General features: G+C 41.6%; 1 protein-coding gene across 1 annotated transcript; it reads left to right on the top strand.

Annotated features, from left to right (window-relative positions):
• The first annotated feature begins 223 nt into the window (after window positions 1–223).
• zgc:92360 (uncharacterized protein LOC436988 homolog) lies at window positions 224–18,006 on the top strand. The gene is made up of 11 exons (XM_041933887.1): window positions 224–682; window positions 2,625–2,755; window positions 3,371–3,462; window positions 6,598–6,680; window positions 6,791–6,903; window positions 8,276–8,422; window positions 10,322–10,405; window positions 10,655–10,717; window positions 13,239–13,310; window positions 14,827–15,058; window positions 16,003–18,006. Exons 1-11 carry the CDS (start codon window positions 595–597, stop codon window positions 16,029–16,031), a joined length of 1,134 nt encoding a protein of 377 aa, XP_041789821.1. The 5' UTR covers window positions 224–594; the 3' UTR covers window positions 16,032–18,006.
• The last annotated feature ends 5 nt before the right edge of the window (window positions 18,007–18,011 follow it).

Genomic DNA, 18,011 nt, shown 5'->3' with positions numbered 1-18,011 from the left:
AGAAACTAGATGAGCTAAAGTGATCATTACTTCTCTTACATCTTTCTAAAGGTCAGTTCAGTACTCTGACATCTCTACTGGATCATTGCGCTCCTTACAGGTACGTCAGTGCATCTGCACGCTGCACAGCTGGCAGCGGGCCCATGCATAGTGACCTAACCTCAAATAATGAGGAAAAGCAAGTTTACACAAGCTCTGCATTTCACTTCCTAGTGCAGAGCTTCATGACACCCTCCTCTCTGCACACGCAGTCCGGCACCGTGGCGCGGATTTGGCTCCAGACCTCGGCAGGACGCGGCTGACAGGCCACCTGAAGGCTGTCAGTGCTGGTGTGGTGGGCCGCAGCCGCAGAGGGAATGGACGTTTCCGGGAAGACTTCGTGAAAAGGCGCTGGCTGGATTCTTCGCGCATGGGAGGCGCACCTCGCCGAGGCTGAGGGCGCGTACCTGTGCGGACTTGCCCGCAGCTCTCGAGTGGGGGAGTCGAGCTCGTGGAGACACACCTTACTTGGCTTTTGCGGATCTACGGCGCCCCCCGCCCCCCACTCCACCCTCTCTCTCAGAAAGCGAAGGGATAACCGAGGTGAACATTGAAATGTCGGCAAATGAGAGAGCAACTCGAGCGCTGAGGGAGATCCTACAGAACCCTGGAAATGACACTTGCGCAGACTGCGGCGCGCCAGGTAAGAAGTAAACATGGATTTTTTTAAATGTTGTTAACGGGGAAGTCAAACTTTGGACACATCTCGAGCTGATACGTAACGTGTAGGAGGTGCGGAACATTTACCTGTGCCGACAAAGTTAATCATTAAACGCGTCACAGTCCTACGCTTTTGTTTTATCATTCCACCGCGGCAGCCCAAAAAACTTCACGCTACTTGACTTTTAACATCATGACACTAACTGGGTCAGACACTCCTTTACTTGCATTTTATTATTCTGACCTCAAATGCGTGGCAAGGTGAGGTAGGAACTCAGAGTGCGGAGCTTTCCCGGAGCACTTGAAGGTAACAGCGCAGGTGAAGCCTTTTTGTACACGGGTGGAGGCTGTAGGAGAAGAAACTTTGAGAGTTCAGCAAGTCTTGACATGCAGAGTGTGGGCACACACCCTCACCTGGTGCTTTTAGTCCAAATGTGGAGGTCTTGTAAGGTCCTTTATATGCTCACTTAGACAGTTTTGGAACATTATAGGAACTTTGCTGCCCTACAAAGGCAAAGCAGTAAATGGAAGAAGTGAATTTGGGTTAAAGGCCTCCAGTTTTCAGGCTACCACAATAATAGATTTGACTCATTTTTGTAGTTCCTGAAAACTTAACATGCTGTTTTGAAATATGACATTTCTGTAGCAGATAAAACACACCAATAAGGCAGATTCTGGTCTCGAGTTTTACCTAATAATCATTTACCACATCGTGGTTTTGTCAAAGTACAGACCCTGAAGTGCTTTACAAACATCAAATTGGAAAATCAGTGAATCCAGGCCCTGAGGCACCATGCTGCCTTTCCCCCTAATCTCTTCAATCTTTATTTATCCAAAGAAGGTTGGCTGACTGTTCAAAACACACACCCTCTAACACGCTATTGAGGAGGTGTACTGGATGAAGTGACTTGCTCAGGGACGGCTTTCTTGGCCCACATTCAACCCCTCCGGCCACAGTTGCATATTGTCATTTGTCATCTCCTCTGTTCCTCCAGGAGGACGAGACAGGTGTGGTCAAAGCAAAGGAAGCATACATTCACCTGAAAGCCTGTCCTCTCTCTCTATCGCTGGTTAAATATCTTTAAGTTTTGGACTGTTGGTTTGACAGAACTAGTAAACTGAAGTCATCATCAGCTTTGGTTTGCAGACACGGTGAACTTGCCTTTGCTGTGTGATCTGGCGCCCCTGCTAGTTTTTCCTGAGGCTAATTAAGTCTAATAATAATAGAAGAAGAAATGTTATACTTAAATTATACTTTTACTAGTACATTTTTTGCACTTTTTTGTCACATTCAAGTATACTTAAGTGTACTCAAGTGGTCCTTGAGTACCACTTGAGTAATAGTATACTATATTGGCACAGCTTTTTTCAAACTTTAAGTGTGCTGAAGTACACCAGTGAAAATCAGAACTCTTGGAAATGTACCTAAATATACTTAAATGAAGTGAAATTAAAATACAAGCATGCTAATAGTGTATTACAAAGGACTTGAAAGTATTTGTGATGTAGTACACCTTTTCTTAAGTACAATTTATAATACACCTAGCACTTAAAATACCACTGCAGAATTAGTATATTAATTTTTAATACATTAAGGTAGAAATTAATAACCTCTGTGTAGAAGTACACTCTTTAAAAGTATATGTCAAACATACTTAAAATTAAGCACAAAAAGTACAAGTGTACTTATAGTGACTTCTCTGTACATACATTATATTTGTAATACACTAAAATTTACTATTTTCTGACCTGGGATTGATTAATTGATAATCAAAAAATAAAAAAATAGATGCATTGACAAAAATCAGTAAATAATAAAATAATAATGATAATTAGCTGCTGCCTTAATTTGTCAGTCCATCTTTCTCTCTGTCCCTTCATACCCACCAAACCTCCATTTGTCCTCTCCATCCTCCTCTCTGCAGATCCAGGGTGGGGCTCCTGCTCTCTGGGGGTGTTCATCTGTCTGGCGTGCTCCGGGATCCACCGCAACATCCCCGACGTCAGCAAGGTCAAGTCCCTGAGCCTCTCCCACTGGGAGGACCAGGAGGTGCAGGTGAGCCCGCAGAGCCAGCAGCATCCCTAATTGATAATTAATTTTCATAATCTGAGGACAGAATCTGACTTCCTGACAGTTAAGTGAGGGAACTTGGGATCCCAGTAGCATTTTACATCTTAGCAATAGAATAAATCTCATGATGAGGTGCTTGTGGTAGGCGCTGGAGGTCGGAGTCACTCCACACTGATCTCCCCCATCTCTGAAGCTCAGATTTTTATTCTGAAGCATTTATGGGGAAATAAATCAAGTCTGTATCAACTACACCAAATGTTAGTACATCACATTCCTGCCCAGTACGTTTCCCAGTGATCCTGAAACTGGGCAGGGGATTCCACAGAAACCAGATAATGAATGATGTTGGCACTTTGCACATCTATATCTTAAAATGTCTGTTGCATTTATCATCTTTGCTCTCTGATTTATTAGTTCGACACTGATAAAGATTTTATTCATGTTGAGTAATTCTCCTGCTGAATAGATACATTCATATTAACTGTTCAGCTGTCAGATAATGTTCCAAGACATCATTAATCCCTGAATAATCTGTATGGTATGTGTTTGTGTGTATGTGCGTGTGTGGGTGGGTGTATGTTTGGTGGTGTGTTTTGTTAGTTCATGGCTGAGAATGGTAACGAGCTGATGAAGAGTAAATATGAGGCCGCTGTTCCCGTCTACTACTACAAACCAACCCACAAAGACTGCCAGTGAGTAACCATAACACGACACACACACACACACACACACTTAAAATGAAAAACAGACAGTCTATGCTATCAAATGTGCAATTTTATCATTATTCATAGTATGTGTGCATGTGTGTGTGTTTACATGCACAAACAAGCTATTTTTAAAAACACGTGAACACATCAGAACCTAAATAGGTGAACTGGGAAGGAGAAGCACTTGCATAACTATCATTAAGTGCCCTTATGTTCATAGTTTTCAAGTTCGAGTGAACTTAATTAACATAAAATCAAAACTTTTCTGACATAAATGAGTAGTTTCACAGGGAAGCTGATTTTCTAACAGTGTCATGTTGTCATTTACCTCTGAAGGCGGTGTTTTAGATGTGTGTGTGTGTGTGCTGCAGGTTTGAAATCTCTCTCTCTCTCTCTCTCACTGTGAGCAACTAGCTGGAGATACATGCTTTAGAAACCAGCTCACCTTGTGCTTACGTTTGAAATGTTATATGCAGCCCCTGTGACGGCACTCTGCAGGAGCCCCTCCTGGCAGGGACTCACACACTCTTGGTTGCGTCTCTATTGTGGGATTTTCTGATTTTCTACTGGGCAGATTTTCTCAAGCCGAAAAGTCAAATGGAGTGAGTGTCTGTGAAAAGCCGGCTTCTTAAAGCCATTCCTCACATTATAAATGAGATTCAAGTCAGAGCTTTGAGTCTGCCATTAGAGACGTCTTTCACATTGTGGCTTTAGAGCCATTCATTTTCAGAGTTTTTAATCAGTTAGTCTACTGGCTTTGTTGTGATTAATCATCCGATCAATAATCAATGTCATATCGAGGTTCTAAGAGCACAAAAGAAAGCAGCGAATCCTATTAGTGTGGAAAAAGTTAAATAATTCAACTGCTGATTATTAATTACTATTAAATTATTGACAAATTGATTAATAAGATAACACTTTCAGCACTCAATCTGCATCTTATTGACGTCTGTAAAATCACCAAATGCACACACACACACACACACACACACAGACACACACACAAATCAGTCCAGGGTTGAACAGATTTTTAAGAAACTATATACACACACAGGGCTTAGGGGGCTCACTAGCTGTATTTTAACTGAAGCCATCATCCAAAGTAGCTTGAATAATGGAACGAGGATTGCAGAGAATGTGAACAGCATTCGACTCACCATCTGTATTAGAAATGATAAGGGAAGGAGGAGCGTGTCGTGCTTTACATTTGCGTCAGTGAAGTTCTCGTATCAGTGTGGTCAGCGCGGTTCCACCGCACAGAATAATGATTAATAAAGTGAATATACAGTAAGACAAGAGAGGGCTGTTTCTGTGTGACCTTTATTCTCCTGCAGCCTGATGACTGTAAATGTTAGACTCCACTGTGAGTGTCGAAGCATTTTACATTAACAGTCAGTTTCTTTATCCTCATAGTTTTGCTTCTGGTCTCTAACAGCTTTTGTGACTTGTGGGGACATGATTCTTTATTATTATTTTCTTGTGTAGCATCATCACTACGTGCTGCTATTGGAGTAACTATCATTCACATGATAGTTTTTTATTACATGCATTAATAACTGCGGAGATGTAAGTTGCTAAAGTAAGTGCTTCCTTGGGTTGTTGCTGAAAGCATTAGCAGCTCCTGTGCTGAAGTCTTTATAAAGACAAACGGCCTCCAGTCAGCTTATAACAGAAGTTTTACCTACACAACATATGATCCTTTTAAATTTGCAACAACTTTACTTGATCTGTAAACAGCAGTTTGCGTTTTACTGCTGATGAGAGAGAAGATGTGCATTTTTACAACCAGATGTGCTTTTTCTTAACTCTGTGGCTGCTGCAGGTCTGCAGGTAGCCTCCAGGTTACCTGCACACACAGCCTGACGGTGTCGGGCTGCTCCCAGACAAGAATGCTTGGAATCGTATGAACGTGAAATGGGGAATTTTTGGAAAAGAGAAAACCACCTCATGTTGTTCCTCAGAAATGTAACATGTGTGTGTTGAATTGAAGGAGTAACTGGAAAAACTATATTTTTCAGTAGCTTTTGGTCAATTTTATAGTTACATACTTACACTCTCTGCTAACGTTCTTTAATACACCTACATTTTTCTTGGCTTCTGTTGCGCGGTTGTTAGCTTTGCAAGCTAGCTTGCTGAACAGATAATAGCAAACATTATTCAGAATGATGGATATTTTAAGTTTGTTTCAGGCATTCAGTATCAGGCAAGCATTTTTGAAAACATACATTTCTAAATTATATATATACTGTATATGTGTGTGTGTGTGTCAAAGTGCTGACCCCTTAACGCCTATTGTCACAAATTCGCATCATACCGCTTTAATCCACATTGCAGCTGAATCGCGCATGCATTCCTCTAATGCATATTCAACACACACCTAGGAACCTTTTGCAAGCACTGGTTTCTCGTCGGACCGGTCAAAGTGGAAGAACCCCTGTTTAATTGTTGTTCGAATTTAATGGTTATAAGCCAATTTTGTGGCTGTTTTGATGAAATAAATGGATTTTGAATACACAGAAAAGATGTTTTTACTACATTTAAGCATTGAAAAAAGTGAACATATACTGTTTGTTTGAACCCAATTCTAGTTGGTGAACCTGCCTAAAATTATATCTATTGTATGTGCTACAGAAAAATTAACAAACTCATCTTAATTTAGAATCAATTTGAAAGCAAAAACACAAAGAATTATTTTTTTAATATAATTCTAAATAAATTCAGGCGTCAAGGGGTTAAAATTGAAATTCCCACTTATTAGAAGGCCTATTATTTGCAGTTATCTTACCAACCGAGCTAGCTGGCAAAGCTAAATTGATAATTACCAGAAAAATGCTAAATAGTGAACAAATATTTAAATCTTTCAACCTATGAAGGAGGATTGTAGCCGTTACAATAGCACTATGAGTGACCTTCCTCATTTTAGACATTTACAGTCATTTTACACACTTGTAAAATGTCTAAAAAGCTTTGTGCTTTGCTGGCAAGCAGTGAATTCACTGATTTCTGCTTTTATTGCAGCCTCTTTCTCATTTACCACAAAGTCCGTGTGCTAAGTCTGCTTCCAGCTGGTACGTTTTACAAGCTAACTCAACGATGTTTCATCTGCTCGTGTGTGTCCAGGGTGTTGCGGGAGCAGTGGATTAGAGCAAAGTACGAGAGGAAGGAGTTCTCTGAGCCTGGGAAGAACTTTATATATGAGGAAGGTGAGTGTGTGTGCATACTGACTCAAACACACACACACACACACACACACAGGCATGTATGAACAAAAACACACCCATGCTAATGAGTAACCTTTGCTGGTTTCCTGAAGGAACTAGAGATGGCCTGTTGATGAAGAGGGGGCGGGACAACGGGCAGTTCCTCAGCAGGCGATTCGTCCTCTCAGAGAGGGAGGGGACTCTGAAGTACTTCACCAAATATGACGTAAGGAGCAGCTTTTGATTAGACTTTTTAGTGCCCACATGCAGCAAAACGCACACGCTGCCCACACACACACACACACACACACAAAACCACGCCTGCAAGATACAAGTAATCTACTGTAATTAGACAGCGTCCTAGTTAGTGTGTGTTTGAAGGGAGTAATTCACTTCCTGCACATGTGCAACACCCACACACATGCAACCACAACACAAATACCTTAATGAGAGAGCACTTTAAAAGCATAATATATTCTGGAGACCACACCCCCGCATTATGTGCTGCAGTATTTTTGCACACACACACACACACACACACACACACACACATAATTAACTATAATCATACATGTTCCCCAAAAGCCTACAACATGTATCTGTACCTGCTGCCTCTGCTGCGTCTGAGCGTGCTCAGACAAGCTTAACCAGCAGCCTGTCCTCTCTGTCAGTGTGGCTGATTCACTAAGCCGTGCACCACCCAAACCAATTAGGGCTCGAAGCACTGGGAGCACGTTGTTTGTCACAGTAAACCAGCTCAGGGGAAGTGGGAATAATATGTTTAAAAGGCTAGAAGAAAGACTGTCACTGATTTTTTGAATATGGTTTTCCAGTGTGCTTTCGCTCTTTGCATGCAAATGTCTTTTTATTGTGAATGTTTTTTTCCTGTCCTCCATGACTGCGCCTTCTGTGAAATACTACAGTGTTGCTTCATATTCTCTTGGTGACTCCTCGCAATAAGGCAAAAACACCCTCATTGAGTCGCAGTGGTGACAGAGGCGTCACTCGCTGTTGCTCGGGTGCATTAGGGTTAGCCAGTGAGCTGGTTTGCTTTCAGAAGAGCCTTGAGGTGTGTGAATATTCAGGCACAGCCAAACTCAAATCCAACTCACGGCTTTGGTGCAAATTTGTGCCACTTTCTCTTGCTCTTATTTTCGTGCTGGAAAGTCAATACTTACAACGACAGAGAAGCGTGAAATCTAATCAGCTGTCATATAAGCATAGCCGAGTCTGTTATCTGTTAAAGACGAGGCCAGAAGATACACAGAGACACGGACAGATTAAAGCGCAGCTTCCACAAACAGGTTTGTTGGGTTTTGTGTCAGTCTTAGACATGATGGTTATCAGTGATGCAGACTGATGTGAAGATAATGGCTCTAAATAGAGTACAAAATATGACCCTAAGCCTTGATGCCATAATCACACCCTGACTCCATAAATATGATTTTTTTTTCTGGTCAAGCAGTGGCAGCAAAAATCTGCGCATTATAAGGTCACTCATTGTTGGGAGATCATGGTCGTCTTTCCTCTGTTCTGCTCTGAGATTTACTGCTGAATATGTTAAATACTGACATTAATCTCCTCCCTCTCTCCTGCAGGCTAAGGAGCCCAAAGCGGTAATCAAGGTGGACACCATCAATGCGACCTTCCAGCCTGAGAAGATAGGAAACCCCAACGGCCTGCAGATCACCTACCTCAAAGACTACAGCACCCGCAACATCTTTGTCTACCATGACAACGGCAAGGTCTGCATCACTGTACTGTGTGTGTGTGTGTGTGTGTGTGTGGGTGTGTGACATAGCTACTTTCAGGGACACCGTTTAGATTTAGATGATCATTTGTCAGCGATCTTATTCAAGAAGGAACACTGCTAGAAAGACAGTCTTTTCATAAAACTGGGCTGTGGAAAGATACAAATATTTTTGAATGTGCAGCTATATGACCGGAGAAAACAGAGAATAAAGGGCTTCCTTTGCTCCAAAGTTAGAAAACCTACAAAAATCAGAATGCACTGTGCCCGTTGACTTCAGGGGCCACTCCTACAACTCAGAGCGAAAGTCAGGCTAACCTTTAGTAGCACCACCGACAAACCGAGGCGCTGTATGTGCTAAGCTAGTCTTGAAGACTAAGCTTGTTTTACTCTCTGCTCAGACGTACATTTCGCCCTGCTGTGGTTGTTTTTTACAGTTTATTTTCAGAATCCTGAAGTATCATGGCCCAATGCTTTGGTGTAATGTTACACATGCTTGTGCCGCTTCCTCTTTAGATTCAACAACATCATCCATAAGAATTTGGTGAAATTCGCCGCAGCCCGGCGACACCACTTCTGTTTCTATTAGTGCACATTTACAGAGGCAGCTCTGCGCCGCCATCCTCGCCAGCTGGAGGCGCTTTTCTCCGCTGTGGCGGCCTCCTCCTCCTCCATACTCCTCCATAATTCCTCCGCACTGTAGTCTGGTTCATATAAGTACCTCTGAATGTCTGATCCCAGCATTACACTATTAAAACCACCCAGCTCTCGACGCGACCATCCGTGGAGGCAGGAATACAAAAAATGCCAGTGAATGAAGATTTTACACACTACACTGCCCACGCTTATATACTATCCACACAGGAATGATCGAAAGCTGCCTGAAAATTGAAAAGCGTCAACACTACCTGGTTTATGTTGTTGTGGGTGAGTCTCCAAACCTTTTCAAGCCACCTGTACCAATCTCTGCCGGCTGATGGAATCCATCAGCAGATGACATTCAGCTCCACATCGATGATTCTGTTTTCATTCATGAGTGCTCACTGAAATACACAGAGCAGTTCGGTGCTGTCGGTTATTTGTGGCCGTCTGACATCTGAGGCTTGAGACTCTGCCGGAAAAGCAGCGTCAAAATCATGAACTAATTTCTGATTTAGAAAGTCGTTGTTTTTTTCAGCTGCACTTTAATGTTTTATTCTGACACACTTCTTAAAAAACACACCCTTCAAACTCAACCATCATCACAGCTGGATTGTGTTTGGCAAATCTCTGTATTATTGTGTTCTTTGTTCGTCTAATATTTTGATTTATGAGTGAACCTGATCAACAAGAACCAGTGCACAACTGCATATGAAAACTGCTATAGCATCTTCATGACAACTGAGCAAACTCTGCCGGCTCAGGAAGGCCGCTAGATGTGGTCGAGAGCTTTGGAAGTAAGTAACAAGTAAGTTGGACCTGGCGTTGATCGTAGTGATGATGCACCTGCAGATGATCACATCGTCAGTCCAAATAAGATCTGTGTGAAGGTGGCAATAGAATACAGCATTAATAATGTGTTGCTTGGGATAGTTACTTCACACACACACACACACACACACACACACACACACAGACACACACACACACAAACACACACATCTCTGCTATTGTCTTCTCTTTCTAAATGACAGAGGGGGCAAAGAAAAAAAAGACATGGGAATAACTCATTTCCTCTCTCTTCTCTCTCTCTCTGTCTCTCTCTGTCTATCTCTCTCTCTCTCTTCCTCTCTCTCTCCCTCTCTCTCTTGCTCCCCTCTCTCTCTCTGTCTCTCTCTCTTTCTCCCTCTCCCTTTCTCTCTCTCTCTCTCTATCTCTCTCTCTCTCTCTCTCTCTCTCTCTCTCTCTCCTTTAGGAGATCGTAGACTGGCTTAATTCAATTCGTGCAGTTCAGCTTCACTATCTAAAGGTTGCGTTTCCCGGGGCGACAGATGCTGAGGTGAGCCCACACAAGCACGCACACATATTTTTCCCCCCATTTTTATATTCTTGGGGATATAAAAGGACTCCTGACTGCTGAGATTAAAATGACATTTGAGATGTGAGATGCTAAGACTGAGGTGGCCAGAACTCTATGAATGCATTTATCCTTCCTGTAAATGTCTCGCACTTCCCCCAGAATAGATCTTCAGATCTTGCGTCCTCCCGCAGTCACTCTTTAACCCTTTGCTTTGCTTGTTGTTTTCAGCTGGTGCCCAAGCTTACCCGGAACTTTCTGAAGGAAGGATACATGGAAAAGACAGGTCCCAGGGCAAGTAACACACACACACACACACACACACACACACACACACACACACACACACACACACACACACACACACACGCGCACACACACACACACACACTGTAAACCTTTATTTGAAGCTGTAAACTTTATTTTTCATTCCCTCATGTGTTGCAATGACAGTGTTAAGTACACTTAAATCGGTAAATGTGGATCTTAGGTCTCTTATCTTAAAATGACAATAGACCTCAATAGGACAACGCTAACTATGTTCAAAACACTTTTTCTGTATATTTAGGACTAGAATCACACTGGCTCTTCAAACTGAATTTATATAAGTACATGCAGTGCCATATTTAATCAGCAGGGTAGCTAATAATAGTACCTGTCATGTTCCAAATGGGATTTCATTCCTGGGGCCTGGAGGAATTAATGACCAATAACCAGACTTCCCATGGAAGTACAGAACTACTCACTGCATGTTTGTCAATTAAGTCAATTTAAAGCCCTGTTCACACGGGATTAATACTCGAGGGTGTTAATGATCAGAAGTAATTATTGAGATGAGCAGTAATTAGAAGGAAACGTTTAGCATTATTAGAGTAAAAGCTCCAGCTCAGATTACCTGCATGAATCACATTACTTATTAAGCAATATTTTCGCTTGAAAGTGCAACAACTGTTTTGTTGTACGTGTGCAATATTTGCTTTGTTTTTTCATAAAATGTGAGAGACAGTAGTGGGAGCACTAGATCAGTTTCCCGCAAATAAAACTTGAAGTTTTGCTTAATTAGAAACAGAACAGAACAGAACAGAGACAGGGTTGCATATGAACAGACTTTTCTCTGTTGGACAGCATCGGTTTTACTGTGTATGTGTTATACATGCATCTAGCTACCATCAGAAAATGGCTGGATGAAAATCCACCCATTATACTCTAGGCTGACTTAAAGACAACTGAGACTTATTAATTGACCAAACCAGGCTGAATTCTGAAGCGAGCATCACGCTAAATTTCCATTAAACCAGTTGGACACCTCAGACCTCCTCCAGCTCCCACTGTCCTGCCTGAATAGAATAGGAGCCGGGCCAAGAGGTTAACTAGCCCAGCTGACGGTTTGGCTGCTTCCCACCGCCGCCCGACAGGCTGACTGACAGCTGAGAGGTCCTACCTGCCCGCCAAGTCGTCCGTCTGTCTGTCACTCAGTCTGAGAGGGAATAAAAGGCTTCTAGCCGAGAATCGACTTAATCCTTAGCTGTCAAAACCTCAAATACTCACAGAAACACGGGCATGTGTTGGGATTAAAGACTAAAGAGGCATTTGTAACATATCCACGCAGTCATGCCTGGTTTTATATTAGCATATGTACACACACATGCAGGTGCTCTCCCACAGGGTTCAGACTGAAGCACCTACACAGGCAACACCAAACAAGCGAATCCTCCTCTGGCTCTCTCTTCAGACACACACGCACACTCAGTTTAATCTCCATCTGTCAGGCTGAGAGATGAAAGGACTCACTAACTTGCTCTGCTGGGCTGATTGGCTAAACGGGTGTCATAATTCATTTCCCTCACATGCGGTTGAGACATATTTGTGGAAGGAGTCACCGGCAGGCTGAGCGGGGAGCAGTCGGTCGTTCAGCCTGATGCCACAATGACTTTTATGAGGACAATGCGGCAGCAGGCAGGGACCTCAGCATCCTCGTTATATGAAGCTCGGCTCTCTGAAAAGCTGTTCGTGCCCCTCAGTAAACTCTCCAAAGGTGAGGTTTTAAATTCAGTATCAAGAGTGTTATTAAAAGTGGTGCCACAAGCGTTCAGATGGGGCTGCCCAGAGGAAACCTTCCAAATCCAACAAGGACAAATGCTTTCCTGGAGCCTGAGATCAAGCTTGATGCACATTCACGGTCAAAGGTGTGTGCTCACCGCTTCTGGTGTGTGCACAGGATGGGTGAAACGCAGAGGTTGAACTTCAGTAAATCAGGTAGAAGAGAATTCTGCGCCACTGCTTCTTAAAGAGGCTGCAAAGAGATTCGGGGCCAGTCAAGAAACATGACACACGAGGAGCACACGCTCTTCCCCGTTCTCAAAGTTTACATCTGGTTTTCAGGATTTTAGTGTAGTTCAGTTACATTTAGTGCTGAAACCATTACTCTCCTCTGACTAACAACTGAATGAATGACAATTTACATAACTGATTACTTGCTAATGTAATTTTTCAAGAAGAAATGCCAAAGATCTGCTGATTTTCTGCTGGAATGGAATATTGTTGAGAATTTCTAGGCTAATGATGAATTGAACAAATAATTGATGGCCATTACTTGCACGACTAGCCACTTTGATAATTGACAATCTTAGATAAAGTACCAGGAAACTGTGATGTATGACTTCTTAACACAAAAGAGTCCATTTAAGGCTATGAATCACCAGACAGACACCGGCTTTGATGCTAGTACAATGCTGCTTTGTGCTGTGTACAGCCTTTCCTCTGTCTCACTCAGCTCATGTCTGACTGTTTGCTGTCAACATGTTTGTCTTCGCAGCAAACAGAAGGCTTCAAGAAACGCTGGTTCACTCTGGACCACAGGCGACTCATGTACTTCAAAGATCCTCTGGTACGGCATCTTTACGCACACCTACACACATCAATAAGGCTTCAGTATTGGCATCAGTCTAGATTTTAAGCCTTTAGTTGATGCCTGAGTGTCTTTGGTTGCAGTTTCTTGATCATAACCTACAGACAGCAGTTGCTTGTCGGTATTCTTGCGCTCTAAAAGAAAGAAATGAGCACCGCGAAGAGTGGGAGCACAAGGTTTTCTTCCATCAAGCAAATTAGGTTAAGTAGACGATGCTGGGATATGAAGTCATGACTCAGAGGGGAGAGGTGGTACGTAACATTATTATACGTATGCATTCATTGCTATGATTTCACAGTATGGATTGCCCCAAAGAGAAGTGAAACACTGACATGCAGAGTGCAAACTTGTACCTATTTTATCTGATATCAGAGTTTGAAAGGTGGAGATGTTGTGAAAGTGAGATTGTGAGTCACTGAATGATGACAGTGGAGTTTTTATTGCAGGGGTTATCGCCTCGAGAGGGGGCGATCCACATTTCCCAAGACTTAGCTAAATACACATCAGATAGCCAGATTAGCTCAGCTTTGTCGCTGATGTAAGAGTTCAATGGAAAGGTGCAATAATTGTAGGCGCTAAGTGACTGAAGTGTCCGATTTACCCCAAGAGGGTTAGACAAGAAAAACTGGTGGATGAAAGGAAAAGGAAGTCGTGTGAAGTGTGGACTGGGGACATGTGGAGGAAGTGGGATTTGATTTGATCGCTTGGACTGTAAATAAATTACGCAACTGCAGCGTTCAAGCAGACAATAAAAATAATTTTAATAAGAAAATATTTTGATTATCGTATAATCATCGAGCAAAAATGACAAATATTTGTTGGTTTCCACTTCGCTGATTTTTCATATCTGATATGTCAATAAAAGATCTTGGAGATATGGACTGCCGGTCGCACAAACAGGCAATCTGAAGACTTCATTTTCGGCTATTGGCAACTGTGATTGTCATTTTTCTGTATTTTAGAGACTAAATGACTGTTAATCGAGAAAAAAAAAAGTAAGATTAATGAATATTGAAATTAATCATTATTTGCAGGCTTAAATTCCAAATTTACTGACAATCCATCCAATACCAAGCGAAGGACTGACTGGCCAACTGGCCAACAGATGAACCATCCCTGCTGGCATGGCTAAAAACAGCTGTTCTGGAGCTTAAAGTAGCTCTGAGCTTAACAATAATAAGACTGGTACTTATTGTCACAGTAGCCAGAACTCATATAAAGAGTGCAGCTTAATGTGTCTTTCACATTTACTCCAAAGACGACTGAACTGAACAACAGAAGCAGGTTTTATTACAGTGAGTGTTGTCTACCTGTTAAGCCATTATTAGAATAAACCACCTAAGCTCTGATGTTTCTGCCTAGGTGGTCAGTGTTAAGCAGAGATTTAAAACAAGAACAGAATTACTTTATTCTCTCTTGCTTCAGATACAGTCGTAACACAGTCTCCACAGTAACATGCTGAGGACTTCCTCTGTTCCCTTCATTCTGTTTAAAGGACGCCTTTGCCAAAGGTGAGGTGTTTTTGGGGAACAAGGACCACGGCTACAACGCCTCCCCCGGCTTGCCTGCTGGCACCCACTGCAACGGCGCCTGGCAACACGGCATCACCATAGTGACGCCTGACCGCTGCTTCCTGTTTACTTGCGAGACGGAGAGCGACCAGCAGGATTGGCTGAAACACTTCAGCGATGTCATGAACGCTCAGATGTCCCCTCAGGAGTACACGAGTAAGCCTTCAGAACTTTTTCATAATAATTAAATATCTATTAGCTAATTTGATAGACTTAAAGTAAAATAACATTTTTAGCATCTCCCTGCAGTTCTGTATACCTACAATACACATGGGAATTTCTACATAAAAAAACAAATCATCCATTGTTGGCCATTTTTAATCATCTTCCATTGCTGTGAGTCACTTGTAGTTTTATATCTTATCCACCAAAAATCTTGCTGTGTCCGAAATCCCTCCATCATGAGCAGCAAATTAAGATTTTCATGCGTTTTCACATTGGAGGGTAAATATGAGGGCTCTGTGAGGCTGTGGACAAAAAGTCCAGATAGTGAGGTGTCTAATTCTTACTTCTTGATCCTCAGTGGTTGTGATGAAATAAGTGTGCAGTGAAAATGATAGAGGTTGCCATGCTAACACACTCGCATTGACAATTGTAACATGCTGATATAAATGTTACTGTTTTCTAGTTTTGCATGTTAACATGATCATATTTGCTAATTTGCACAGCTGAGGCTGATGGCAGCCAATAGTCGTCCAGACGTTTCTCTCTGAACCAGAAATGCCAACCTTCTAGCGGTGAAGCAGGAAAAGAGGGTCACCAAGTTATTGTAGGAACCATTAATGTGTGTGAAAAGTTTCATGGCAATCCATCCCATAGTTTTTAAGATATTTCACTCTGCATGATGATAGACCAACTGAACGACGACCTTAAAACTGTTCCAGCAGTGCAACCAACCATCTAAACTTTGTGATACCAGATTAATCCACTGATGGATAATCTTGTGTTAGAGAGCAGTGAGCTCCAATTAATTTCTTATGTACTGCATTGAAACACTACATTTGCCTTTATATGGTAAATGTATGACACGACGACTCTTTTGCATTGGTCACACAAATGACTCGTTTCTAACTTTGGACTTTGTTTTCTTTTTTTTCAAGTGGAAGCCTTGTTCAAGCACAGGCATTGACAGACCAGAGGCCTGAGGGACCAGCTCCTCTTCTCTCAGACCGTCACCAGCCCGACACAAAGCCATCACACATCAGCATCAGTTCAGCCACTGACTCCTTTAGTGATTTTTGGATATTGTTGCAAAATCTTCATCACTAATGTGGTCAGACTGGAGTTTGTTGCTACAAAAGTCCCAAAGGCGATCACTGGGGTTAAAAATGCAAACATGAGGACCAAGGCAATGCTAATTGGTAAACTGAAAAATATATATCTGGCCAGAAGAAATAGAAATGTTTAGTTTTAAAAAATTTGGTTTCGGTGGCATTTATTGCTGTAAAATTTTTAGGTTTATAAAAAGAGGCATTTTTAAGTTGAGAAGTGCCTTGGTCCTCCTGTACTAGTATTTTATCCTCTTGTGTAGTATTTTATGTCCATTTGTGATGAGATGATTTGGTAATACTGATAAGATTAAGGGAGTCAAATGAGTCAAACCCGTACAGATCATCAACTGACAGAAAACAATCGCGTCTGTGGACTCAGAGTTTCTTTTCATTTTTTTAAAACTTTTTTTAATATTATATAAAAGCAATGGTAATCGTTGGTTGTTTTATGTAAAGTTGTTACTACTTTCATGACTTAAAACATGCTTGCATCATGCAGCTTATTGTGCCAAAAGTTCAGAAAGAGAGTTTTTCCAAGCGAGGCAGTATCTTCAGATACGCTGCCGGTGCAGCTTATACCAGCAATCCAACATGGCTTTGATCGTTTTCTTTCAAGACTGAGCAAATGTTGACTTTACAAGTAGTTTTGAGAGGTCTGTCTTGACAGACAATAAAGGAGATTTGTTCATGCATTGGGATAGAAAAGCTGCAAATACTGCAAGCCATTACATGGTGTAACAGCGCCTCCATGTGGCGTACAGTATATACACTGAGTCTTTGTTAAAACTCCAATAAGTTGTTTTTTTCTCATTTTTATAGATATCAGACAGCCAATTGATATATTTTAGTGGTATTTTCTTTTTTGTTATTTTCCTTTTTTTTGGTTAAAGAGATAATCACATTACATATTGATTTGGTGCCTTTTTTAAGTAAAGGTGGGCTGTTTCTGTGCATGGCCATAGATGACTGACATAGGATATGAAATTATTGATTATCACTAATGAAACTATTTTTTTTGGAATTTGTCAAGGAATCTCTATCAAGATTTGTGGGGGGGATTTTAAAAACAGTTACTTAATTGTAGATTATCGCTCTCTTCAGACTGAAGGTGAGTCATTCCAACACTAGGTTCCACCCTGAGCATTTTTAGAAAAGCAATATCTTTTTCCAGTAAATATTATAATATCAGACTTCCTGCACCATCAACTTAAATATCGATGTGCTGCCACCTTGCAATTAATGCAGAGGCAGAAAGCATCCAAGAAAAGTTAATATTGCAAGCTTTAGAGAAAAATGTATGTGAGATGAATAAAATTCAGCAGAAATTTAGATAATACTGCGTACAAAGACAGCAGGTGTATCACTATTGTTATTACCAATATTATTTTACTCTGAAGATGAGGACCTCAGCAAAAACTATACTGCAAAAATTCAGTTCTCAAAAACAAAAAAGTAATAAAATGGGGAGAATTTAATAATAATAAGCACAATTACCTGCCAGCATAAGTGGAAAATTTAATTTGCCAAGATTTTTAACACTAAGAAAAACATCTACTCTCAAAGAAGCCACAGTTACCTGAAGAGTAGTGTGTACAGACTTGCCTACGTTTGTCCGAGCACAAAGAATTTCTGACTTCGACAAAGCAGTTTTGTACTTTTTATGAAACAAATAAACACGCCCTTTCTTTATGCATATGTATGATGTGTTTGGCTGCTGTATTCACAACATGGGCAAGTGATTTCTGGGTGTCTAAAACTACACCTCGGAGCTCAGAGACGGCAGGTTGAGGCCCAAGAGGAATATCTCATAAATCTATAGGCCCATGCTAGTTTTTCAC

The sequence above is a fragment of the Chelmon rostratus genome, chromosome 3 (assembly GCF_017976325.1).
Source record: "Chelmon rostratus isolate fCheRos1 chromosome 3, fCheRos1.pri, whole genome shotgun sequence".
NCBI lineage: Eukaryota > Metazoa > Chordata > Actinopteri > Chaetodontiformes > Chaetodontidae > Chelmon > Chelmon rostratus.
Note: the sequence above shows the minus strand (reverse complement) of the source record. Positions and strands in the feature narration are given on the sequence as shown.